A 27646-nucleotide genomic window follows, 5' to 3' on the forward strand; every position below is an offset into this window, starting at 1 on the left:
AACCATGGAAAGGTAAATACCTGTCTATTTGTGGAAAAATGTGTCATGTCCCAGTTTACCCTAATTAACTCTTTAGTCATATCCCAGTTTACCTATTTGCTTATGGTCTTGCCTACACCTAGCGAACAGTTTTTTTAAAATCAATTTTATTTGGAACATCAAGCCAGACAAAATTTAACAGGCCTATTTATATAATGAAAATGAATTCGGAGGGCAGAAATGATTACATATTAAAGCATTAGACCTCTTCTCTAGAAAATCAGAAAGAATGTCTCACCCCATGTTCAAGAATGGCCTTTATCCCTTTATTCAGATTACAGTTATCAGGCTAGATGTTAGCAGGTTAGCAGGATACAGCAGTGATATCAGGCTAGATGTTAGCAGGTTATCAGCATACAGCAGTGATCTCAGACTAGATGTTAGCAGGTTAGCAGCATACAGCAGTGATATCAGGCTAGATTTTAGCAGGTTAGCAGCATACAACAGTGATATCAGGCTAGATGTTAGCAGGTTAGCAGCATACAGCAGTGATATCAGGCTAGATGTTAGCAGGTTAGCAGCATACAGCAGTGATATCAGGCTAGATGTTAGCAGGTTAGCAGCATACAGCAGTGATATCAGGCTAGATGTTAGCAGGTTTGCAGCATACAGCAGTAATATCAGGCTAGATTTTAGCAGGTTAGCAGCATACAGCAGTGATATCAGGCTAGATGTTAGCAGGTTAGCAGCATACAGCAGTGATATCAGGCTAGATGTTAGCAGGTAAGCAGCATACAGCAGTGATATCAGACTAGATGTTAGCAGTATACAGCAATGATATCAGGCTAGATGTTAGCAGGTTAGCAGTATACAGCAGTGATATCAGGCTAGATTTGAGCAGGATAGCAGCATACAGCAGTGATATCAGGCTAGATGTTAGCAGGTTAGCAGCATACAGCAGTGATATCAGGCTAGATGTTAGCAGCATACAGCAGTGATATCAGGCTAGATGTTAGCAGGTTAGCAGCATACAGCAGTGATATCAGGCTAGATTTTAGCAGGTTAGCAGCATACAGCAGTGATATCAGGCTAGATGTTAGCAGGTTAGCAGCATACAGCAGTGATATCAGGCTAGATTTTAGCAGGTTAGCAGCATACAGCAGTGATATCAGGCTAGATGTTAGCAGGTTAGCAGCATACAGCATTGGTATCAGGCTAGATGTTAGCAGGTTAGCAGCATACAGCAGTGATATCAGGCTAGATGTTAGCAGGTTAGCAGCATACAGCAGTAATATCAGGCTAGATGTTAGCAGGTTAGCAGCATACAGCAGTAATATCAGGCTAGATGTTAGCAGGTTAGCAGCATGCAGCAGTGATATCAGACTAGATGTTAGCAGGTTAGCAGCATGCAGCAGTAAAATCAGACTAGATGTTAGCAGGTTAGCAGCATACAGCAGTGATATCAGGCTAGATGTTAGCAGGTTAGCAGCATACAGCAGTGATTTCAGACTAGAGGTAGAGGTTAGCAGCATGCAGCAGTGGTATCAGGCTAGATGTTAGCAGGTTAGCAGCATGCAGCAGTGGTATCAGGCTAGATGTTAGCAGGTTAGCAGCATGCAGCAGTGATATCAGGCTAGATGTTAGCAGGTTAGCAGCATGCAGCAGTGATATCAGACTAGATGTTAGCAGGTTAGCAGTATACAGCAGTGATTTCAGACTAGAGGTAGAGGTTAGCACCATACTAAATTGAGCTCTTATCAACTGATTCATCTATTGTACTTTGTCTTTCTAGTTTGACTACTGTAATAGGGAACTATTGGGACTGCTGTCAGTGGTGGGATGATGACACACATATAGTTTACATGTGAAAGGAAGGAAGAATATCCAGGGGCCAGACTGCTGTGATGTCACATGAACGACAGCCAATACAGTCTATTAGGTTTAGTCTGCTGAACACCCTCATCTCATTGTGAATGCAGTCATAGAACTAGATCTAATGTAAAACATGACATTGTATTTGATCTAATAATCAAGTCCTTCTCTGCTCCTCAGTCTTAGTCGGTAGATAGTTTTCATAGTTAGCTACTAACCAGTGAAAATGTGATTGTGGTAATGATGACCAACATACAGTTCACAGTTTGGTTTCAGTCTAATTGCGTCTTCCTGTCTCTCTATTTCACAGCTTTCAGTGATGGATGTTAAACCCTAGATAGACCTCAGAGCACTATCAACACCCTCTCCTCCTCTTCCTGCTCATCACCATGGACTCCCCTTCTAAGAAGTCCGGTGTGTTGTCCCACCTGCGGCATCGCGCCCAGCCCCTCCTCTCTACCCTCCGACGGGGCAGAAAGAAGACTGAGGTGTGTCCAGAACATGTCTTAAACCACAGGATGAGTTCCTCTGTCCCAGACATCACCCCCACCTCCTCCCTGGCCCAGCAGGACTACCAGACCTACAGCAGCCCCAACACTCCCACCATTAAGACTGTTGGAGACAGAAGGCAGGGAGGAGGTGCTAGCTCTCACACCGTTAACACGGCTGGGAGTGCTGGGAGCGACGCTGCTCTAAACAGACTGAGTGTCCCGGTGGACCAGGCTGACTGGACGTCCCAGGAGTCGGTGTGTAGTGAACCCAGTGCTGCTCCTTATAAGGAGGAGGACCTGTCAGAGGAGAGCCATGTGCTGAGAGCTGCTTCTGCTGGAGGGGGGTCAGGGACAGAGGACTTGGAGCTGCAGGACCACACGGGACACTGTAGTGAACACACTACCACTCCCATTGGCCTGCACAGCAGAGAGATCCCCTCAGTGGAGATATCAGAGGACATGACTCAGGTAAACAGAGTTTTACAGCTTACTATGGTGCATTATGGCTGGTGTTACTATGGTCTGATTTAATTAATTTGATTTGATATTTTCTCCTCGTGACCATTTCTTGATCTTAGTCAGTCTTGATTGCACATGGTTTTACTATACTATTAAATGGAGTCAGATAGTCAGGTTTATTAAATGGAGTCAGGTTTATTAAATGGAGTCAGATAGTCAGGTTTATTAAATGGAGTCAGGTTTATTAAATGGAGTCAGATAGTCAGGTTTATTAAATGGAGTCAGGTTTATTAAATGGAGTCAGATAGTCAGGTTTATTAAGTGAAGTCAGATAGTCAGGTTTATTAAATGGAGTCAGGTTTATTAAATGGAGTCAGATAGTCGGGTTTATTAAATGGAGTCAGATAGTCGGGTTTATTAAATGGAGTCAGATAGTCAGGTTTATTAAATGGAGTCAGGTTTATTAAATGGAGTCAGGTTTATTAAATGGAGTCAGATAGTCGGGTTTATTAAATGGAGTCAGATAGTCAGGTTTATTAAATGGAGTCAGATAGTCAGGTTTATAAAATGGAGTCAGATAGTCAGGTTTATTAAGTGGAGTCAGTTTTATTAAATGGAGTCAGATAGTCGGGTTTATTAAATGGAGTCAGGTTTATTAAATGGAGTCAGATAGTCAGGTTTATTAAATGGAGTCAGGTTTATTAAATGGAGTCAGATAGTCAGGTTTATTAAATGGAGTCAGATAGTCAGGTTTATTAAATGGAGTCAGGTTTATTAAATGGAGTCAGATAGTCAGGTTTATTAAATGGAGTCAGATAGTCAGGTTTATTAAATGGAGTCAGGTTTATTAAATGGAGTCAGATAGTCAGGTTTATTAAATGGAGTCAGATAGTCAGGTTTATTAAATGGAGTCAGATAGTCAGGTTTATTAAATGGAGTCAGGTTTATTAAATGGAGTCAGATAGTCAGGTTTATTAAATGGAGTCAGATAGTCAGGTTTATTAAATGGAGTCAGGTTTATTAAATGGAGTCAGATAGTCAGGTTTATTAAATGGAGTCAGATAGTCAGGTTTATTAAATGGAGTCAGATAGTCAGGTTTATTAAATGGAGTCAGATAGTCAGGTTTATTAAATGGAGTCAGATAGTCAGGTTTATTAAATGGAGTCAGATAGTCAGGTTTATTAAATGGAGTCAGGTTTATTAAATGGAGTCAGGTAGTCAGGTTTATTAAATGGAGTCAGGTTTATTAAATGGAGTCAGGTTTATTAAATGGAGTCAGGTTTATTAAATGAGTCAGATAGTCAGGTTTATTAAATGGAGTCAGATAGTCAGGTTTATTAAATGGAGTCAGATAGTCAGGTTTATTAAATGGAGTCAGATAGTCAGGTTTATTAAATGGAGTCAGATAGTCAGGTTTATTAAATGGAGTCAGATAGTCAGGTTTATTAAATGGAGTCAGGTTTATTAAATGGAGTCAGGTAGTCAGGTTTATTAAATGGAGTCAGGTTTATTAAATGGAGTCAGGTTTATTAAATGGAGTCAGATAGTCGGGTTTATTAAATGGAGTCAGGTTTATTAAATGGAGTCAGATAGTCGGGTTTATTAAATGGAGTTGGATAGTCAGGTTTATTAAATGGAGTCAGGTTTATTAAATGGAGTCAGGTTTATTAAATGGAGTCAGGTTTATTAAATGGAGTCAGGTTTATTAAATGGAGTCAGATAGTCAGGTTTATTAAATGGAGTCAGATAGTCAGGTTTATTAAATGGAGTCAGATAGTCAGGTTTATTAAATGGAGTCAGGTTTATTAAATGGAGTCAGGTTTATTAAATGGAGTCAGATAGTCGGGTTTATTAAATGGAGTCAGATAGTCGGGTTTATTAAATGGAGTCAGATAGTCGGGTTTATTAAATGGAGTCAGGTTTATTAATTGTAGTCAGATAGTCGGGTTTATTAAATGGAGTCGGATAGTCAGGTTTATTAAATGGAGTCAGGTTTATTAAATGGAGTCAGGTTTATTAAATGGAGTCAGGTTTATTAAATGGAGTCAGGTTTATTAAATGGAGTTAGATAGTCAGATTTATTAAATGGAGTCAGGTTTATTAAATGGAGCCAGGTTTATTAAATGAGGTCAGATAGTCGGGTTTATTAAATGGAGTCAGATAGTCGGGTTTATTAAATGGAGTCAGATAGTCAGGTTTATTAAGTGGAGTCAGATAGTCAGGTTTATTAAATGGAGTCAGGTTTATTAAATGGAGTCAGATAGTCGGGTTTATTAAATGGAGTCAGGTTTATTAAATGGAGTCAGATAGTCAGGTTTATTATCACTCATTCATATATCCTTATGTACATATTCTTTATCCCATTACACTGTGTACAAGACAGTAGTTTTGGAATTGTTAGTTAGATTACTTGTTGGTTATTACTGCATTGTCGGAACTAGAAGCACAAGCATTTCGCTACACTCGCATTAACATCTGCTAACCATGTGTATGTGACAAATAAAATTTGATTTGATTTGATTAGATTTAAATGGAGTCAGATAGTCGGGTTTATTAAATGGAGTCAGATAGTCGGGTTTATTAAATGGAGTCAGATAGTCAGGTTTATTAAATGGAGTCAGATAGTCAGGTTTATTAAGTGGAGTCAGATAGTCGGGTTTATTAAATGGAGTCAGGTTTATTAAATGGAGTCAGATAGTCGGGTTTATTAAATGGAGTCAGGTTTATTAAATGGAGTCAGATAGTCAGGTTTATTAAATGGAGTCAGATAGTCAGGTTTATTAAATGGAGTCAGATAGTCGGGTTTATTAAATGGAGTTAGATAGTCAGGTTTATTAAATGGAGTCAGATAGTCAGGTTTATTAAGTGGAGTCAGATAGTCAGGTTTATTAAATGAGGTCAGATAGTCAGGTTTATTAAATGGAGTCAGATAGTCGGGTTTATTAAATGGAGTCAGATAGTCGGGTTTATTAAATGGAGTCAGATAGTCAGGTTTATTAAATGGAGTCAGATAGTCGGGTTTATTAAATGGAGTCAGATAGTCAGGTTTATTAAGTGGAGTCAGATAGTCAGGTTTATTAAATGGAGTCAGGTTTATTTAATGGAGTCAGATAGTCAGGTTTATTAAGTGTAGTCAGATAGTCAGGTTTATTAAATGGAGTCAGGTTTATTTAATGGAGTCAGATAGTCAGGTTTATTAAGTGGAGTCAGATAGTCGGGTTTATTAAATGGAGTCAGTTTTATTAAATGGAGTCAGATAGTCGGGTTTATTAAATGGAGTCAGATAGTCAGGTTTATTAAGTGGAGTCAGATAGTCAGGTTTATTAAATGGAGTCAGGTTTATTAAATGGAGTCAGATAGTCAGGTTTATTAAATGGAGTCAGGTTTATTAAATGGAGTCAGATAGTCAGGTTTATTAAATGGAGTCAGATAGTCAGGTTTATTAAATGGAGTCAGGTAGTCAGGTTTATTAAATGGAGTCAGATAGTCAGGTTTATAAAATGGAGTCAGATAGTCAGGTTTATTAAGTGGAGTCAGTTTTATTAAATGGAGTCAGATAGTCGGGTTTATTAAATGGAGTCAGGTTTATTAAATGGAGTCAGATAGTCAGGTTTATTAAATGGAGTCAGGTTTATTAAATGGAGTCAGATAGTCAGGTTTATTAAATGGAGTCAGATAGTCAGGTTTATTAAATGGAGTCAGGTTTATTAAATGGAGTCAGATAGTCAGGTTTATTAAATGGAGTCAGATAGTCAGGTTTATTAAATGGAGTCAGGTTTATTAAATGGAGTCAGATAGTCAGGTTTATTAAATGGAGGCAGATAGTCAGGTTTATTAAATGGAGTCAGATAGTCAGGTTTATTAAATGGAGGCAGATAGTCAGGTTTATTAAATGGAGTCAGGTTTATTAAATGGAGTCAGATAGTCAGGTTTATTAAATGGAGTCAGATAGTCAGGTTTATTAAATGGAGTCAGGTTTATTAAATGGAGTCAGATAGTCAGGTTTATTAAATGGAGTCAGGTTTATTAAATGGAGTCAGGTTTATTAAATGAGTCAGATAGTCAGGTTTATTAAATGGAGTCAGATAGTCAGGTTTATTAAATGGAGTCAGATAGTCAGGTTTATTAAATGGAGCCAGATAGTCAGGTTTATTAAATGGAGTCAGATAGTCAGGTTTATTAAATGGAGTCAGATAGTCAGGTTTATTAAATGGAGTCAGGTTTATTAAATGGAGTCAGGTAGTCAGGTTTATTAAATGGAGTCAGGTTTATTAAATGGAGTCAGGTTTATTAAATGGAGTCAGATAGTCGGGTTTATTAAATGGAGTCAGGTTTATTAAATGGAGTCAGATAGTCGGGTTTATTAAATGGAGTTGGATAGTCAGGTTTATTAAATGGAGTCAGGTTTATTAAATGGAGTCAGGTTTATTAAATGGAGTCAGGTTTATTAAATGGAGTCAGGTTTATTAAATGGAGTCAGGTTTATTAAATGGAGTCAGATAGTCAGGTTTATTAAATGGAGTCAGATAGTCAGGTTTATTAAATGGAGTCAGGTTTATTAAATGGAGTCAGGTTTATTAAATGGAGTCAGATAGTCAGGTTTATTAAATGGAGTCAGGTTTATTAAATGGAGTCAGATAGTCGGGTTTATTCAATGGAGTCAGGTTTATTAATTGTAGTCAGATAGTCGGGTTTATTAAATGGAGTCGGATAGTCAGGTTTATTAAATGGAGTCAGGTTTATTAAATGGAGTCAGGTTTATTAAATGGAGTCAGGTTTATTAAATGGAGTCAGGTTTATTAAATGGAGTCAGGTTTATTAAATGGAGTTAGATAGTCAGGTTTATTAAATGGAGTCAGGTTTATTAAATGGAGTCAGGTTTATTAAATGAGGTCAGATAGTCGGGTTTATTAAATGGAGTCAGATAGTCGGGTTTATTAAATGGAGTCAGATAGTCAGGTTTATTAAGTGGAGTCAGATAGTCAGGTTTATTAAATGGAGTCAGGTTTATTAAATGGAGTCAGATAGTCGGGTTTATTAAATGGAGTCAGGTTTATTAAATGGAGTCAGATAGTCAGGTTTATTATCACTCATTCATATATCCTTATGTACATATTCTTTATCCCATTACACTGTGTACAAGACAGTAGTTTTGGAATTGTTAGTTAGATTACTTTTTGGTTATTACTGCATTGTCGGAACTAGAAGCACAAGCATTTCGCTACACTCGCATTAACATCTGCTAACCATGTGTATGTGACAAATAAAATTTGATTTGATTTGATTAGATTTAAATGGAGTCAGATAGTCGGGTTTATTAAATGGAGTCAGATAGTCGGGTTTATTAAATGGAGTCAGATAGTCAGGTTTATTAAATGGAGTCAGATAGTCAGGTTTATTAAGTGGAGTCAGATAGTCGGGTTTATTAAATGGAGTCAGGTTTATTAAATGGAGTCAGATAGTCGGGTTTATTAAATGGAGTCAGGTTTATTAAATGGAGTCAGATAGTCAGGTTTATTAAATGGAGTCAGATAGTCAGGTTTATTAAATGGAGTCAGATAGTCGGGTTTATTAAATGGAGTTAGATAGTCAGGTTTATTAAATGGAGTCAGATAGTCAGGTTTATTAAGTGGAGTCAGATAGTCAGGTTTATTAAATGAGGTCAGATAGTCAGGTTTATTAAATGGAGTCAGATAGTCGGGTTTATTAAATGGAGTCAGATAGTCGGGTTTATTAAATGGAGTCAGATAGTCAGGTTTATTAAATGGAGTCAGATAGTCGGGTTTATTAAATGGAGTCAGATAGTCAGGTTTATTAAGTGGAGTCAGATAGTCAGGTTTATTAAATGGATTCAGGTTTATTTAATGGAGTCAGATAGTCAGGTTTATTAAGTGTAGTCAGATAGTCAGGTTTATTAAATGGAGTCAGGTTTATTTAATGGAGTCAGATAGTCAGGTTTATTAAGTGGAGTCAGATAGTCGGGTTTATTAAATGGAGTCAGTTTTATTAAATGGAGTCAGATAGTCGGGTTTATTAAATGGAGTCAGATAGTCAGGTTTATTAAGTGGAGTCAGATAGTCAGGTTTATTAATTGGAGTCAGGTTTATTAAATGGAGTCAGATAGTCAGGTTTATTAAATGGAGTCAGGTTTATTAAATGGAGTCAGATAGTCAGGTTTATTAAATGGAGTCAGATAGTCAGGTTTATTAAATGGAGTCAGATAGTCAGGTTTATTAAATGGAGTCAGATAGTCGGGTTTATTAAATGGAGTCAGGTTTATTAAATGGAGTCAGATAGTCGGGTTTATTAAATGGAGTCAGATAGTCGGGTTTATTAAATATGATTTAGCCTTACAGTGATTCTTCTTTCCAAGAGAACCCCACTGGATGCTAGACATGGTGGTCGTGTAGGGTTACACAATCTGCTCCTATATCACTGGCGTCTGTACACAATCTGCTCCTACATCACTGGTGTCTGTATATAATCTGCTCCTACATCACTGGTGTCTGTATATAATCTGCTCCTACATCACTGGTGTCTGTATATCATCTGCTCCTACATCACTGGTGTCTGTATACAATCTGCTCCTATATCACTGGCGTCTGTACACAATCTGCTCCCACATCACTGGCGTCTGTACACAATCTGCTCCCACATCACTGGCGTCTGTACACAATCTGCTCCCACATCTCTGGCGTCTGTACACAATCTGCTCCTACATCTCTGGCGTCTGTACACAATCTGCTCCTACATCACTGGTGTCTGTACACAATCTGCTCCTACATCACTGGCGTCTGTATAAAATCTGCTCCTACATCACTGGTGTCTGTATACAATCTGCTCCTATATCACTGGTGTCTGTATACAATCTGCTCCTACATCACTGGTGTCTGTATATAATCTGCTCCTACATCACTGGTGTCTGTATACAATCTGCTCCTATATCACTGGTGTCTGTATATAATCTGCTCCTACATCACTGGTGTCTGTATATAATCTGCTCCTACATCACTGGTGTCTGTATATAATCTGCTCCTACATCACTGGTGTCTGTATATAATCTGCTCCTACATCACTGGTGTCTGTATATAATCTGCTCCTACATCACTGGTGTCTGTATACAATCTGCTCCTACATCACTGGTGTCTGTATACAATCTGCTCCTACATCACTGGTGTCTGTATACAATCTGCTCCTACATCACTGGTGTCTGTATATAATCTGCTCCTACATCACTGGTGTCTGTATACAATCTGCTCCTATATCACTGGTGTCTGTATACAATCTGCTCCTATATCAAATCAAATCAAATGTATTTATATAGCCCTTCGTACATCAGCTGATATCTCAAAGTGCTGTACAGAAACCCAGCCTAAAACCCCAAACAGCAAGCAATGCAGGTGTAGAAGCACGGTGGCTAGGAAAAACTCCCTAGAAAGGCCAAAACCTAGGAAGAAACCTAGAGAGGAACCAGGCTATGTGGGGTGGCCAGTCCTCTTCTGGCTGTGCCGGGTGGAGATTATAACAGAACATGGCCAAGATGTTCAAATGTTCATAAATGACCAGCATGGTTGAATAATAATAAGGCAGAACAGTTGAAACTGGAGCAGCAGCACGGTCAGGTGGACTGGGGACAGCAAGGAGTCATCATGTCAGGTAGTCCTGGGGCATGGTCCTAGGGCTCAGGTCCTCCGAGAGAGAGAAAGAAAGAGAGAATTAGAGAGAGCATATGTGGGGTGGCCAGTCCTCTTCTGGCTTTGCCGGGTGGAGATTATAACAGAACATGACCAAGATGTTCATAAATGACCAGCATGGTCGAATAATAATAAGGCAGAACAGTTGAAACTGGAGCAGCAGCACAGCCAGGTGGACTGGGCACAGCAAGGAGTCATCATGTCAGGTAGTCCTGAGGCATGGTCCTAGGGCTCAGGTCCTCAGAGAGAGAGAAAGAAAGAGAGAAGGAGAGAATTAGAGAACGCACACTTAGATTCACACAGGACACCGAATAGGACAGGATAAGTACTCCAGATATAACAAACTGACCCTAGCCCCCCGACACATAAACTACTGCAGCATAAATACTGGAGGCTGAGACAGGAGGGGTCAGGAGACACTGTGGCCCCATCCGAGGACACCCCCGGACAGGGCCAAACAGGAAGGATATAACCCCACCCACTTTGCCAAAGCACAGCCCCCACACCACTAGAGGGATAACTTCAACCACCAACTTACCATCCTGAGACAAGGCTGAGTATAGCCCACAAAGACCTCCGCCACGGCACAACCCAAGGGGGGGGGCGCCAACCCAGACAGGATGACCACATCAGTGAATCAACCCACTCAGGTGACGCACCCCTTCCAGGGACGGCATGAGAGAGCCCCAGTAAGCCAGTGACTCAGCCCCTGTAATAGGGTTAGAGGCAGAGAATCCCAGTGAAAAGAGGGGAACCGGCCAGGCAGAGACAGCAAGGGTGGTTCGTTGCTCCAGAGCCTTTCCGTTCACCTTCCCACTCCTGGGCCAGACTACACTCAATCATATGACCCACTGAAGAGATGACTCTTCAGTAAAGACTTAAAGGTTGAGACCGAGTTTGCATCTCTGACATGGGTAGGCAGACCGTTCCATAAAAATGGAGCTCTATAGGAGAAAGCCCTGCCTCCAGCTGTTTGCTTAGAAATTCTAGGGACAATTAGAAGGCCTGCGTCTTGTGACCGTAGCGTTTTTGGACAGAAAGTTTCTGATTTTTGCAATGTTACATAGATGGAAAAAAGCTGTCCTTGAAATGGTCTTGATATGTTCTTCAAAAGAGAGATCAGGGTCCAGAGTAACGCCGAGGTCCTTCACAGTTGTATTTGAGACGACTGTACAACCATTAAGAATAATTGTCAGATTCAACAGAAGATCTCTTTGTTTCTTGGGACCTAGATCAAGCATCTCTGTTTTGTCCGAGTTTAAAAGTAGAACGTTTGCAGCCATCCACTTCCTTATGTCTGAAACACATGCTTCTAGCAAGGGCAATTTTGGGGCTTCACCATGTTTCATTGAAATGTACAGCTGTGTGTCATCCGCATAGCAGTGAAAGTTAATATTATGTTTTCGAATAACATCCCCAAGAGGTAAAATATATAGTGAAAACAATAGTGGTCCTAAAACGGAACCTTGAGGAGCACCGAAATTTACAGTTGATTTGTCAGAGGACAAACCATTCACAGAGACAACCTGATATCTTTCCGACAGATAAGATCTAAACCAGGCCAGAACTTGTCCGTGTAGACCAATTTGGGTTTCCAATCTCTGTGGTGATCGATGGTATCAAAAGCAGCACTAAGGTCTAGGAGCACGAGGACAGATGCAGAGCCTCGGTCCGATGCCATTAAAATGTAATTTACCACCTTCACAAGTGCCGTCTCAGTGCTATGATGGGGTCTAAAACCAGACTGAAGCATTTCGTATACATTGTTTGTCTTCAGGAAGGCAGTGAGTTGCTGCGCAACAGCCTTTTCTAAAAATTTTGAGAGGAATGGAAGATTCGATATAGGCCGATAGTTTTTTAATATTTTCTGGGTCAAGGTTTGGCTTTTTCAAGAGAGGCTTTATTACTGCCACTTTTAGTGAGTTTGGTACACATCCGGTGGATAGATAGCCGTTTATTATGTTCAACATAGGAGGGCCAAGCACAGGAAGCAGCTCTTTCAGTAGTTTAGTTGGAATAGGGTCCAGTATGCAGCTTGAAGGTTTAGAGGCCATGATTATTTTCATCATTGTGTCAGGAGAAATAGTACTAAAACACTTGAGCGTCTCTCTTGATCCTAGGTCCTGGCAGAGTTGTGCAGGAGTCCGTAATTTGCTTTCTAATAATCATAATATTTTCCTCAAAGAAGTTCATGAATTTATCACTGCTAAAGTGAAAGTCATCACTGGCGTCTGTATACCAAGAGCAGTAAAATACTCAAGTAAAATGACTCTAAGTACTACGTAATAGAGATCGACCTCTACTACGTAAGTTGTTTTTTGGTGTAACTCTACTTATCTTTATTTTGGAATATTTTTTATTTTCCTCCACTACATTCTGACACCTGAAAGTACTGGTTACATTTACCCTGACACCTGAAAGTACTGGTTACATTTACCCTGACACCTGAAAGTACTGGTTACATTTACCCTGACACCTGAAAGTACTGGTTACATTTACCCTGACACCTGAAAGTACTGGTTACATTTACCCTGACACCTGAAAGTACTGGTTACATTTTCTCTGACACCTGAAAGTACTGGTTACATTTTCCCTGACACCTGAAAGTACTGGTTACATTTACCCTGACACCTGAAAGTACTGGTTACATTTTCCCTGACACCTGAAAGTACTGGTTACATTTTCCCTGACACCTGAAAGTACTGGTTACATTTTCCCTGACACCTGAAAGTACTGGTTACATTTTCCCTGACACCTGAAAGTACTGGTTACATTTTCCCTGACACCTGAAAGTACTGGTTACATTTACCCTGACACCTGAAAGTACTGTTTACATTTCCCTGACACCTGAAAGTACTGGTTACATTTTCCCTGACACCTGAAAGTACTGGTTACATTTTCCCTGACACCTGAAAGTACTGGTTACATTTTCCCTGACACCTGAAAGTACTGGTTACATTTTCCCTGACACCTGAAAGTACTGGTTACATTTTCCCTGACACCTGAAAGTACTGGTTACATTTTCCCTGACACCTGAAAGTACTGGTTACATTTTCCCTGACACCTGAAAGTACTGGTTACATTTTCTCTGACACCTGAAAGTACTGGTTACATTTTCCCTGACACCTGAAAGTACTGGTTACATTTACCTTGACACCTGAAAGTACTGGTTACATTTTCCCTGACACCTGAAAGTACTGGTCACATTTACCCTGACACCTGAAAGTACTGGTTACATTTTCTCTGACACCTGAAAGTACTGGTTACATTTTCTCTGACACCTGAAAGTACTGGTTACATTTACCCTGACACCTGAAAGTACTGGTTACATTTACCCTGACACCTGAAAGTACTGGTTACATTTTCCCTGACACCTGAAAGTACTGTTTACATTTTCTCGGCCCCCTGCCTTCTTCTCCCGCTTCCAGACTTAATAAGACGTGCAAATCGCATTTTGAGCCCCTGTACCAGCTGTCTTCTGCCGGGGGCTTGGGTGTTCCCTCCATGGCTGTGGATGGCCCTCCAGCTACCTCTCCCTGGCCTAGTCAGTCAACTGCCTGGGTACAGCCTGGACCACAGCGGCCCCCCTCCACTGAGCCGTGCTCTCTGGATCAGAGCTCTGTCCCTTTGGCTGTTGTGTCCTGCACACAGCCTGGACCACCACTCTCTGGATCAGAGCTCTGTCCTTTTGGCTGTTGTGGCCTGCAGACAGCCTGAACCACCACTCTCTGGATCAGAGCTCTGTCCCTCTGGCTGTTGTGTCCTGCAAACAGCCTGAACCACCACTCTCTGGATCAGAGAGTCACCTGGGGCTGACACTGTCATGGTTCATGTGGGGTCGAATGGCATTATGAAGGGCAGGTCAGAACAGCAGAAGATGGTTTTGAAATTCCTGATTGGGTCTCTACTTGTCACCAACAAATGCCTCATAATATCTGTCCCCCTGCCCTCGCTAAATCGTGGCATTGAACATTACAGCAGACGTTTATCCCTCTATAACTGGCTACGAGACTATTGAACATTACAGCAGACGTTTATCCCTCTATAACTGGCTACCAGACTATTGAACATTACAGCAGACGTTTATCCCTCTATAACTGGCTACCAGACTATTGAACATTACAGCAGACGTTTATCCCTCTATAACTGGCTACGAGACTATTGAACATTACAGCAGACGTTTATCCCTCTATAACTGGCTACCAGACTATTGAACATTACAGCAGACGTTTATCCCTCTATAACTGGCTACCAGACTATTGAACATTACAGCAGACGTTTATCCCTCTATAACTGGCTACGAGACTATTGAACATTACAGCAGACGTTTATCCCTCTATAACTGGCTACGAGACTATTGAACATTACAGCAGACGTTTATCCCTCTATAACTGTCTACCAGACTATTCAATCAATCAATCAAATTTATTTTATATAGCCCTTCGTACATCAGCTGATATCTCAAAGTGCTGTACAGAAACCCAGCCTAAAACCCCAAACAGCAAGCAATGCAGGTGAAGAAGCACGGTGGCTAGGAAAAACTCCCTAGAAAGGCCAAAACCTAGGAAGAAACCTAGAGAGGAACCAGGCTATGTGGGGTGGCCAGTCCTCTTCTGGCTGTGCCGGGTGGAGATTATAACAAAACATGGTCAAGATGTTCAAATGTTCATAAATGACCAGCATGGTCGAATAATAATAAGGCAGAATAGTTGAAACTGGAGCAGCAGCACAGTCAGGTGGACTGGGGACAGCAAGGAGTCATCATGTCAGGTATTCCTGGGGCATGGTCCTAGGGCTCAGGTCCTCCGAGAGAGAGAAAGAAAGAGAGAATTAGAGAGAGCATATGTGGGATGGCCAGTCCTCTTCTGGCTGTGCCGGGTGGAGATTATAACAGAACATGGCCAAGATGTTCAAATGTTCATAAATGATCAGCATGGTCGAATAATAATAAGGCAGAACAGTTGAAACTGGAGCAGCAGCACAGCCAGGTGGACTGGGGACAGCAAGGAGTCATCATGTCAGGTAGTCCTGGGGCATGGTCCTAGGGCTCAGGTCCTCCGAGAGAGAGAAAGAGAGAAGGAGAGAATTAGAGAACGCACACTTAGATTCACACAGGACACCGAATAGGACAGGAGAAGTACTCCAGATATAACAAACTGACCCTAGCCCCCCGACACATAAACTACTGCAGCATAAATACTGGAGGCTGAGACAGGAGGGGTCAGGAGACACTGTGGCCCACTCCGAGGACACCCCCGGACAGGGGGACTATTGAACACTACAGCAGACGTTTATCCCTCTATAACTGGCTACCAGACTATTGAACATTACAGCAGACGTTTATCCCTCTATAACTGGCTACGAGACTATTGAACATTACAGCAGACGTTTATCCCTCTATAACTGGCTACCAGACTATTGATCATTACAGCAGACGTTTATCCCTCTATAACTGGCTACGAGACTATTGAACATTACAGCAGACGTTTATCCCTCTATAACTGGCTACCAGACTATTGAACATTACAGCAGACGTTTATCCCTCTATAACTGGCTACCAGACTATTGATCATTACAGCAGACGTTTATCCCTCTATAACTGGCTACGAGACTATTGAACATTACAGCAGACGTTTATCCCTCTATAACTGGCTACCAGACTATTGAACATTACAGCAGACGTTTATCCCTCTATAACTGGCTACGAGACTATTGAACATTACAGCAGACGTTTATCCCTCTATAACTGGCTACCAGACTATTGAACATTACAGCAGACGTTTATCCCTCTATAACTGGCTACCAGACTATTGAACATTACAGCAGACGTTTATCCCTCTATAACTGGCTACCAGACTATTGAACATTACAGCAGACGTTTATCCCTCTATAACTGGCTACGAGACTATTGAACATTACAGCAGACGTTTATCCCTCTATAACTGGCTACCAGACTATTGAACATTACAGCAGACGTTTATCCCTCTATAACTGGCTACCAGACTATTGAACATTACAGCAGACGTTTATCCCTCTATAACTGGCTACGAGACTATTGAACATTACAGCAGACGTTTATCCCTCTATAACTGGCTACGAGACTATTGAACATTACAGCAGACGTTTATCCCTCTATAACTGGCTACCAGACTATTGAACATTACAGCAGACGTTTATCCCTCTATAACTGGCTACGAGACTATTGAACATTACAGCAGACGTTTATCCCTCTATAACTGTCTACCAGACTATTGAACATTACAGCAGACGTTTATCCCTCTATAACTGGCTACCAGACTATTGAACATTACAGCAGACGTTTATCCCTCTATAACTGGCTACCAGACTATTGAACATTACAGCAGACGTTTATCCCTCTATAACTGGCTACCAGACTATTGAACATTACAGCAGACGTTTATCCCTCTATAACTGGCTACCAGACTATTGAACATTACAGCAGACGTTTATCCCTCTATAACTGGCTACCAGACTATTGAACATTACAGCAGACGTTTATCCCTCTATAACTGGCTACGAGACTATTGAACATTACAGCAGACGTTTATCCCTCTATAACTGGCTACGAGACTATTGAACATTACAGCAGACGTTTATCCCTCTATAACTGGCTACCAGACTATTGAACATTACAGCAGACGTTTATCCCTCTATAACTGGCTACGAGACTATTGAACATTACAGCAGACGTTTATCCCTCTATAACTGGCTACGAGACTATTGAACATTACAGCAGACGTTTATCCCTCTATAACTGGCTACCAGACTATTGAACATTACAGCAGACGCTTATCCCTCTATAACTGGCTACCAGACTATTGAACATTACAGCAGACGTTTATCCCTCTATAACTGGCTACCAGACTATTGAACATTACAGCAGACGTTTATCCCTCTATAACTGGCTACGAGACTATTGAACATTACAGCAGACGTTTATCCCTCTATAACTGGCTACGAGACTATTGAACATTACAGCAGACGTTTATCCCTCTATAACTGGCTACCAGACTATTGAACATTACAGCAGACGTTTATCCCTCTATAACTGGCTACCAGACTATTGAACATTACAGCAGACGTTTATCCCTCTATAACTGGCTACCAGACTATTGAACATTACAGCAGACGTTTATCCCTCTATAACTGGCTACCAGACTATTGAACATTACAGCAGACGTTTATCCCTCTATAACTGGCTAAGAGACTATTGAACATTACAGCAGACGTTTATCCCTCTATAACTGGCTACCAGACTATTGAACATTACAGCAGACGTTTATCCCTCTATAACTGGCTACCAGACTGTTGTAGCTCTGTGGGTGTGACATTTACTGACAATTTAAATTCCTTCTGGTAACAAAGCTTATTTTATATACGGAGGATGGGATCCACCCAAATAATTTGGGTTCCTGGATCCTTTCACAGCATTATTAGGCCGCGTTGAGACACGACTGATCAATGACCCAAGCCCAGCTCTGTTAATCCCCACCATTGTGTCGCTGAGTCATCATAATTATTCAGCAAATGTACATTATCCCAGAGGCGTTAGAAGACGCAATGTAAGTAACCTGATTTCTGTCCCTCTTACCTCCATGAATGCCTCTGCTGATCCTACAGCTGTTTTATACAGTAATCATATACCTATGAACCAGAGTTATGCTGCTAGCACTGATGTGGTGTGCCCTAGCAGGAAGTCCACAGTGTGCATCTCACCCTGCACTAATAAAAATAACCTGAGCATGTCTACCTCTACGAAGCTTCCCAGTAAAGCAAGAAAAACAATCAAGCATCCCAGAAAAGTGTTAGAAATAGCCCACGTTAACATATGTAGCTTTAGATACAAGGTTCATGAAATCAATAACTTGCTTGTAACAGATGACATTCATAATCTGACTATCTCTGTAACTCACATAGATAATACCTTTGATACAGTGCTAGCAATACATGGTTATAACATCTACAGAAAAGACAGAAATGCCAAAGCTGGAGGTGTTGCTGTTTATATTCTGAACCACATTCCTGTAAATATTAGAGAGGATCTCATGTTAAAAACTGTTGAAGTAATATGGCTACAGGTTCATCTGCCTCACATAAAGCCCATTCTGGTGGGAAGCTGCTATAGACCACCAAGTGCTAACAGTCAGTATGCTTGATAGTGTATGTGATCTCAACAGAGAGGTATACTTTCTGGGTGATGTTAAATATTGACTGGCTCTCATCAGACTGCCTACTTAAGAGAGAGCTTCAAACTGTAACCAGTGCCTGCAGCCTGGTTCAGGTTATCAATCAACCTACCAGGGTAGTTACAAACAGTACATGAATGAAATCAACAATATGTATTGATCAATTTCTCTCAGCCAATCATCAGTCATTTGTGTAGGTGCTGTGCTTGTTGAATGTCCTTCCCTATCAGCGTGCTGAAAGTCTGTTGTCAATTTGTTTACTGTGAAAGAGCATTGAATCTGGTCAAACACCATTCAGCTCCAGATGGCTCATTCATCACAAAACCCACTGAGAGCTAATGTTAATGATATGCATTCTCTCTTGGCTGAAAGTGGAGGAGAGATTGACTTCATCACTGCTTTTATTTATGAGCGGTATTGACATGTTGAATGCACAGAGCTGTCTGTTTAAACTACTGGCACACAGCTCAGACACCCATGCATACTCCACAAGACATGCTACCAGAGGTCTGTTTAAACTACTAACACACAGCTCAGACACCCATGACTACCCCACAAGACATGCTACCAGAGGTCTGTTTAAACTACTGGCACACAGCTCAGACACCCATGCATACTCCACAAGACATGCCACAAGAGGTCTCTTCACAGTCCCCAAGTTCAGAACAGACTATGGGATGCTCACAGTACTACATAGAGCCATGACTACATGGAACTCTATTCCACAGTACTACATAGAGCCATGACTACATGGAACTCTATTCCACAGTACTACACAGAGCCATGACTACATGGAACTCTATTCCACAGTACTACACAGAGCCATGACTACATGGAACTCTATTCCACAGTACTACACAGAGCCATGACTACATGGAACTCTATTCCACAGTACTACATAGAGCCATGACTACATGGAACTCTATTCCACAGTACTACACAGAGCCATGACTACATGGAACTCTATTCCACAGTACTACACAGAGCCATGACTACATGGAACTCTATTCCACAGTACTACATAGAGCCATGACTACATGGAACTCTATTCCACAGTACTACATAGAGCCATGACTACATGGAACTCTATTCCACAGTACTACACAGAGCCATGACTACATGGAACTCTATTCCACAGTACTACATAGAGCCATGACTACATGGAACTCTATTCCACAGTACTACATGGAGCCATGACTACATGGAACTCTATTCCACAGTACTACATGGAGCCATGACTACATGGAACTCTATTCCACAGTACTACACAGAGCCATGACTACATGGAACTCTATTCCACAGTACTACATAGAGCCATGACTACATGGAACTCTATTCCACAGTACTACATAGAGCCATGACTACATGGAACTCTATTCCACATCAAGTAACTGATGCAGCAGTAAAATTTGATTAAAAAAAGCAGATTAAAAAACACCTTATGGAACAGCAGGGATTGTGAAGCAACACACACACACACACACACACACACACACACACAAAAACACACGGACGATAACATACGCACTATACATACACATGGATTTAGTACTGTAGGTATGTGGTAGTGGTGGAGTAGGGGCCTGGGGAATGTATTGTAATGTTTTAAAATTGTATGAACTGACTTAATTTAGCTGGACCCCAGGGAAAGTAGCTGCTGCCTTGGCAGGAACTAATGGGGAACCATGACAAACCCCAGGAAGAGTAGCTGCTGCCTTGGCAACAGGAACTAATGGGGATCCATAATAAACCCCAGGAAGAGTAGCTGCTGCCTTGGCAGGAACTAATGGGGATCCATAATAAACCCCAGGAAAAGTAGCTGCTTCCTTGACAGGAACTAATGGGGATCCATAATAAACCCCAGGAAGAGTAGCTGCTGCCTTGGCAACAGGAACTAATGGGGATCCATAATAAACCCCAGGAAGAGTAGCTGCTGCCTTGGCAGGAACTAATGGGAATCCATAATAAACCCCAGGAAGAGTAGCTGCTGCCTTGGCAACAGGAACTAATGGGGATCCATAATAAACCCCAGGAAGAGTAGCTGCTGCCTTGGCAGGAACTAATGGGGATCCATAATAAACCCCAGGAAGAGTAGCTGCTGCCTTGGCAGGAACTAATGGGGACCCATAATAAACCCCAGGAAGAGTAGCTGCTGCCTTGGCAGGAACTAATGGGGATCCATAATAAACCCCAGGAAGAGTAGCTGCTGCCTTGGCAGGAACTAATGGGGATCCATAATAAACCCCAGGAAGAGTAGCTGCTGCCTTGACAGGAACTAATGGGGATCCATAATAAACCCCAGGAAGAGTAGCTACTGCCTTGGCAGGAACTAATGGGGATCCCTAATAAACCCCAGGAAGAGTAGCTGCTGCCTTGGCAGGAACTAATGGGGATCCATAATAAACCCCAGGAAGAGTAGCTGCTGCCTTGACAGGAACTAATGGGGATCCATAATAAACCCCAGGAAGAGTAGCTGCTGCCTTGACAGGAACTAATGGGGATCCATAATAAACCCCAGGAAGAGTAGCTGCTGCCTTGGCAGGAACTAATGGGGATCCATAATAAACCCCAGGAAGAGGAGCTGCTGCCTTGGCAGGAACTAATGGGGATCCATAATAAACCCCAGGAAGAGTAGCTGCTGCCTTGACAGGAACTAATGGGGATCCATAATAAACCCCAGGAAGAGGAGCTGCTGCCTTGGCAGGAACTAATGGGGATCCATAATAAACCCCAGGAAGAGTAGCTGCTGCCTTGGCAGGAACTAATGGGGATCCATAATAAACCCCAGGAAGAGTAGCTGCTGCCTTGACAGGAACTAATGGGGATCCATAATAAACCCCAGGAAGAGTAGCTACTGCATTGGCAGGAACTAATGGGGATCCCTAATAAACCCCAGGAAGAGTAGCTGCTGCCTTGGCAGGAACTAATGGGGATCCATAATAAACCCCAGGAAGAGTAGCTGCTGCCTTGACAGGAACTAATGGGAATCCATAATAAACCCCAGGAAGAGTAGCTGCTGCCTTGACAGGAACTAATGGGGATCCATAATAAACCCCAGGAAGAGTAGCTGCTGCCTTGGCAGGAACTAATGGGGATCCATAATAAACCCCAGGAAGAGTAGCTGCTGCCTTGACAGGAACTAATGGGAATCCATAATAAACCCCAGGAAGAGTAGCTGCTGCCTTGACAGGAACTAATGGGGATCCATAATAAACCCCAGGAAGAGTAGCTGCTGCCTTGGCAGGAACTAATGGGGATCCATAATAAACCCCAGGAAGAGGAGCTGCTGCCTTGGCAGGAACTAATGGGGATCAATAATAAACCCCAGGAAGAGTAGCTGCAGCTAATGAGGATCCTTAATAAATACAAATACAAAATCGTCAGTTTGATCTCATGAAGGGATATTGGTAGGTCCCTCTAACTGAGCCAAAGATACATCTGCTTTAGTCTCTCTTAATGGTTTGTTTTCCTACCTTCGTCTTCTGTTTGGGTTACGAAATGCCAGAGCCACGTTTTAACGGCACATTATGCTGCGTGGTCTGGGAAATTATATGGGGGTATCTAGTACCACCTGGCCAGAACACCTTCAGAACAGTAGGAGTCTGGTCAAGCGTTGTTTAGTACCACCTGGCCAGAACACCTTCAGAACAGTAGGAGTCTGGTCAAGCGTTGTTTAGTACCACCTGGCCAGAACACCTTCAGAACAGTAGGAGTCTGGTCAAGCGTTGTTTAGTACCACCTGGCCAGAACACCTTCAGAACAGTAGGAGTCTGGTCAAGCGTTGTCTAGTACCACCTGGCCAGAACACCTTCAGAACAGTAGGAGTCTGGTCAAGCGTTGTTTAGTACCACCTGGCCAGAACACCTTCAGAACAGTAGGAGTCTGGTCAAGCGTTGTTTAGTACCACCTGGCCAGAACACCTTCAGAACAGTAGGAGTCTGGTCAAGCGTTGTTTAGTACCACCTGGCCAGAACACCTTCAGAACAGTAGGAGTCTGGTCAAGCGTTGTTTAGTACCACCTGGCCAGAACACCTTCAGAACAGTAGGAGTCTGGTCAAGCGTTGTTGTGTCTGCCAGCTTGACAGTTTATCTGTCGAAGAAGGAAATGGTCCAAGCAACAGGGATGTATCTCAGGACCGAGTTAAAGTCTGACTGCTTAGTAATGGCATAAAAGCAAAGCTTGTTTTCTTCTCATTAAAAATAATATTGTAAAGGTAATGGAATGGGATTAGTGTGGTGGGTGAAGAATCAAATACTTTAACTTGTATCGCTGCACAAATCCCATTATTGTGCTGCGCCACCTCTAACAGTATGAATCAGGCTGTTTGAGAAGGTTTGAATCCTAAGAAACCTGCCTACACATAGTTGGAAGTACAATTCACCAACATTGCTACTGTTGTCAAAGCTGTGTGCTGTAAAACCTTGGTAGAGCATGGGTGGAGTAGGCATTGTGGTGCTGTAAAACCTTGGTAGAGCATGGGTGGAGTAGGCATTGTGGTGCTGTAAAACCTTGGTAGAGCATGGGTGGAGTAGGCATTGTGGTGCTGTAAAACCTTGGTAGAGCATGGGTGGAGTAGGCATTGTGGTGCTCATGTGAATTTTCTTTTCTTTTTCAGCTTCAGACCAGTGCCCACTTCTCAATTAAAGCATAGTTGTTTTTATATATAGTATACATGTGGTATGAGAGCATTAACATATCACTGTGGTGCTGTCGCTATTCAATCCATCCATTATATATCTATTATACATGTGGTATGAGAGCATTAACATATCACTATGGTGCTGTCACTATTCAATCCATCCATTATATATCTATTATACATGTGGTATGGAAATATTAATGCACAGCAGCAGATGCATTATCACGAATTAACCACATGCTTCTTAGCCTGGTCCCAGATCTGTTGAAATAACCACATGCTTCTTAGCCTGGTCCCAGATCTGTTGAATTAACCACATGCTTCTTAGCCTGTTCCCAGATCTGTTGACATAACCACATGCTTCTTAGCCTGGTCCCAGATCTGTTGAATTAACCACATGCTTCTTAGCCTGGTCCCAGATCTGTTGAAATAACCACATGCTTCTTAGCCTGGTCCCAGATCTGTTGAAATAACCACATGCTTCTTAGCCTGGTCCCAGATCTGTTGAATTAACCACATGCTTCTTAGCCAGGTCCCAAATCTGTTGAATTAACCACATGCTTCTTAGCCTGGTCCCAGATCTGTTGAAATAACCACATGCTTCTTAGCCTGGTCCCAGGTCTGTTGAATTAACCACATGCTTCTTAGCCTGGTCCCAGATCTGTTGAATTAACCACATGCTTCTTAGCCTGGTCCCAGATCTGTTGAAATAACCACATGCTTCTTAGCCTGGTCCCAGATCTGTTGAAATAACCACATGCTTCTTAGCCTGGTCCCAGGTCTGTTTATGCGATCATTCCAACTCCTTGTCATGTTTGGGAGAATGGAGTGATCGCACAGACACACTGGTACCCAGGTTACATAGTTCTGGTGTTCTGAAAGACACAAGGACACAGACAGACTGGTACCCAGGTTACATGGTTCTGGTGTTCTGAAAGACACAAGGACACAGACAGACTGGTACCCAGGTTACATGGTTCTGGTGTTCTGAAAGACACAAGGACACAGACAGACTGGTACCCAGGTTACATGGTTCTGGTGTTGTGAAAGGACACAGACAGACTGGTACGCAGGTTACATGGTTCTGGTGTTGTGAAAGACACAAGGACAGAGACAGACTGGTACCCAGGTTACATGGTTCTGGTGTTGTGAAAGACACAAGGACACAGACAGACTGGTACCCAGGTTACATGGTTCTGGTGTTGTGAAAGGACACAGACAGACTGGTACCCAGGCTACATGGTTCTGGTGTTGTGAAAGGCACAAGGACACAGACAGACTGGTACCCAGGTTACATGGTTCTGGTGTTGTGAAAGGACACAGACAGACTGGTACCCAGGTTACATGGTTCTGGTGTTGTGAAAGGACACAGACAGACTGGTACCCAGGCTACATGGTTCTGGTGTTGTGAAAGGCACAAGGACACAGACAGACTGGTACCCAGGTTACATGGTTCTGGTGTTGTGAAAGGACACAGACAGACTGGTACCCAGGTTACATGGTTCTGGTGTTGTGAAAGGACACAGACAGACTGGTACCCAGGTTACATGGTTCTGGTGTTGTGAAAGACACAAGGACACAGACAGACTGGTACCCAGGTTACATGGTTCTGGTGTTGTGAAAGGCACAGACAGACTGGTACCCAGGTTACATGGTTCTGGTGTTGTGAAAGACACAAGGACACAGACAGACTGGTACCCAGGTTACATGGTTCTGGTGTTGTGAAAGGACACAAGGACACAGACAGACTGGTACCCAGGTTACATGGTTCTGGTGTTGTGAAAGACACAAGGACACAGACAGACTGGTACCCAGGTTACATGGTTCTGGTGTTGTGAAAGACACAAGGCCACAGACAGACTGGTACCCAGGTTACATGGTTCTGGTGTTGTGAAAGGACACAGACAGACTGGTACGCAGGTTACATGGTTCTGGTGTTCTGAAAGACACAAGGACACAGACAGACTGGTACCCAGGTTACATGGTTCTGGTGTTGTGAAAGGACACAGACAGACTGGTACCCAGGTTACATAGTTCTGGTGTTCTGAAAGACACAAGGACACAGACAGACTGGTACCCAGGTTACATGGTTCTGGTGTTCTGAAAGACACAAGGACACAGACAGACTGGTACCCAGGTTACATGGTTCTGGTGTTGTGAAAGGACACAGACAGACTGGTACGCAGGTTACATGGTTCTGGTGTTGTGAAAGACACAAGGACACAGACAGACTGGTACCCAGGTTACATGGTTCTGGTGTTGTGAAAGACACAAGGACACAGCCAGACTGGTACCCAGGTTACATGGTTCTGGTGTTGTGAAAGGACACAGACAGACTGGTACCCAGGTTACATGGTTCTGGTGTTGTGAAAGGACACAGACAGACTGGTACCCAGGTTACATGGTTCTGGTGTTGTGAAAGACACAAGGACACAGACAGACTGGTACCCAGGTTACATGGTTCTGGTGTTGTGAAAGACACAAGGCCACAGACAGACTGGTACCCAGGTTACATGGTTCTGGTGTTGTGAAAGGACACAGACAGACTGGTACGCAGGTTACATGGTTCTGGTGTTCTGAAAGACACAAGGACACAGACAGACTGGTACCCAGGTTACATGGTTCTGGTGTTGTGAAAGGACACAGACAGACTGGTACCCAGGTTACATGGTTCTGGTGTTCTGAAAGACACAAGGACACAGACAGACTGGTACCCAGGTTACATGGTTCTGGTGTTGTGAAAGGACACAGACAGACTGGTACCAAGGTTACATGGTTCTGATGTTGTGAAAGACACAAGGACACAGACAGACTGGTACCCAGGTTACATGGTTCTGGTGTTGTGAATGGACACAGACAGACTGGTACCCAGGTTACATGGTTCTGGTGTTGTGAAAGGACACAGACAGACTGGTACCCAGGTTACATGGTTCTGGCGTTGTGAAAGACACAAGGCCACAGACAGACTGGTACCCAGGTTACATGGTTCTGGTGTTGTGAAAGGCACAAGGCCACAGACAGACTGGTACCCAGGTTACATGGTTCTGGTGTTGTGAAAGACACAAGGACACAGACAGACTGGTACCCAGGTTACATGGTTCTGGTGTTGTGAAAGGACACAGACAGACTGGTACCCAGGTTACATGGTTCTGGTGTTCTGAAATACACAAGGACACAGACAGACTGGTACCCAGGTTACATGGTTCTGGTGTTGTGAAAGGACACAGACAGACTGGTACCCAGGTTACATGGTTCTGGTGTTGTGAAAGACACAAGGACACAGACAGACTGGTACCCAGGTTACATGGTTCTGGTGTTGTGAAAGGACACAGACAGACTGGTACCCAGGTTACATGGTTCTGGTGTTGTGAAAGGACACAGACAGACTGGTACCCAGGTTACATGGTTCTGGTGTTGTGAAAGACACAAGGACACAGACAGACTGGTACCCAGGTTACATGGTTCTGGTGTTGTGAAAGGACACAGACAGACTGGTACCCAGGTTACATGGTTCTGGTGTTCTGAAAGACACAAGGACACAGACAGACTGGTACCCAGGTTACATGGTTCTGGTGTTGTGAAAGACACAAGGACACAGACAGACTGGTACCCAGGTTACATGGTTCTGGTGTTGTGAAAGGACACAGACAGACTGGTACCCAGGTTACATGGTTCTGGTGTTCTGAAAGGACACAGACAGACTGGTACCCAGGTTACATGGTTCTGGTGTTGTGAAAGACACAAGGACACAGACAGACTGGTACCCAGGTTACATGGTTCTGGTGTTGTGAAAGGACACAGACAGACTGGTACCCAGGTTACATGGTTCTGGTGTTCTGAAAGACACAAGGACACAGACAGACTGGTACCCAGGTTACATGGTTCTGGTGTTGTGAAAGACACAAGGACACAGACAGACTGGTACCCAGGTTACATGGTTCTGGTGTTGTGAAAGGACACAGACAGACTGGTACCCAGGTTACATGGTTCTGGTGTTCTGAAAGGACACAGACAGACTGGTACCCAGGTTACATGGTTCTGGTGTTGTGAAAGACACAAGGACACAGACAGACTGGTACCCAGGTTACATGGTTCTGGTGTTGTGAAAGACACAAGGACACAGACAGACTGGTACCCAGGTTACATGGTTCTGGTGTTGTGAAAGACACAAGGACACAGACAGGTCTGAATAAAGTCATGAGGAAAAAAGACATGGTCAAAATTACTGTTAGACTCAAGGCGATGACGTCCATTTAGGAGCCTTGAGTTTTTAAAAGCTAAACCACTGATGACCTCTGGGTGG

The 27646-nt window shown here is 42.6% G+C and overlaps 1 protein-coding gene across 4 annotated transcripts in view; it reads left to right on the forward strand.

Annotated features, from left to right (window-relative positions):
- Positions 1 to 27646, forward strand: part of LOC110508814 (multiple C2 and transmembrane domain-containing protein 2) — a 117669-nt gene that overhangs the window by 14529 nt on the left and 75494 nt on the right. For all 4 annotated transcript variants that reach the window (XM_090222070.1, XM_090222072.1, XM_090222071.1 and 1 more), the window contains exon 2: positions 2162 to 2810. In XM_090222070.1, the coding sequence (XP_090078196.1) occupies positions 2241 to 2810 (570 nt within the window). In that variant the 5' untranslated portion in view covers positions 2162 to 2240. The remainder of the gene's footprint in view (positions 1 to 2161; positions 2811 to 27646) is intronic.

This window comes from Oncorhynchus mykiss, chromosome 26 (genome assembly GCF_057628025.1).
Source record: "Oncorhynchus mykiss isolate SJ-2025 chromosome 26, ASM5762802v1, whole genome shotgun sequence".
Lineage (NCBI taxonomy): Eukaryota > Metazoa > Chordata > Actinopteri > Salmoniformes > Salmonidae > Oncorhynchus > Oncorhynchus mykiss.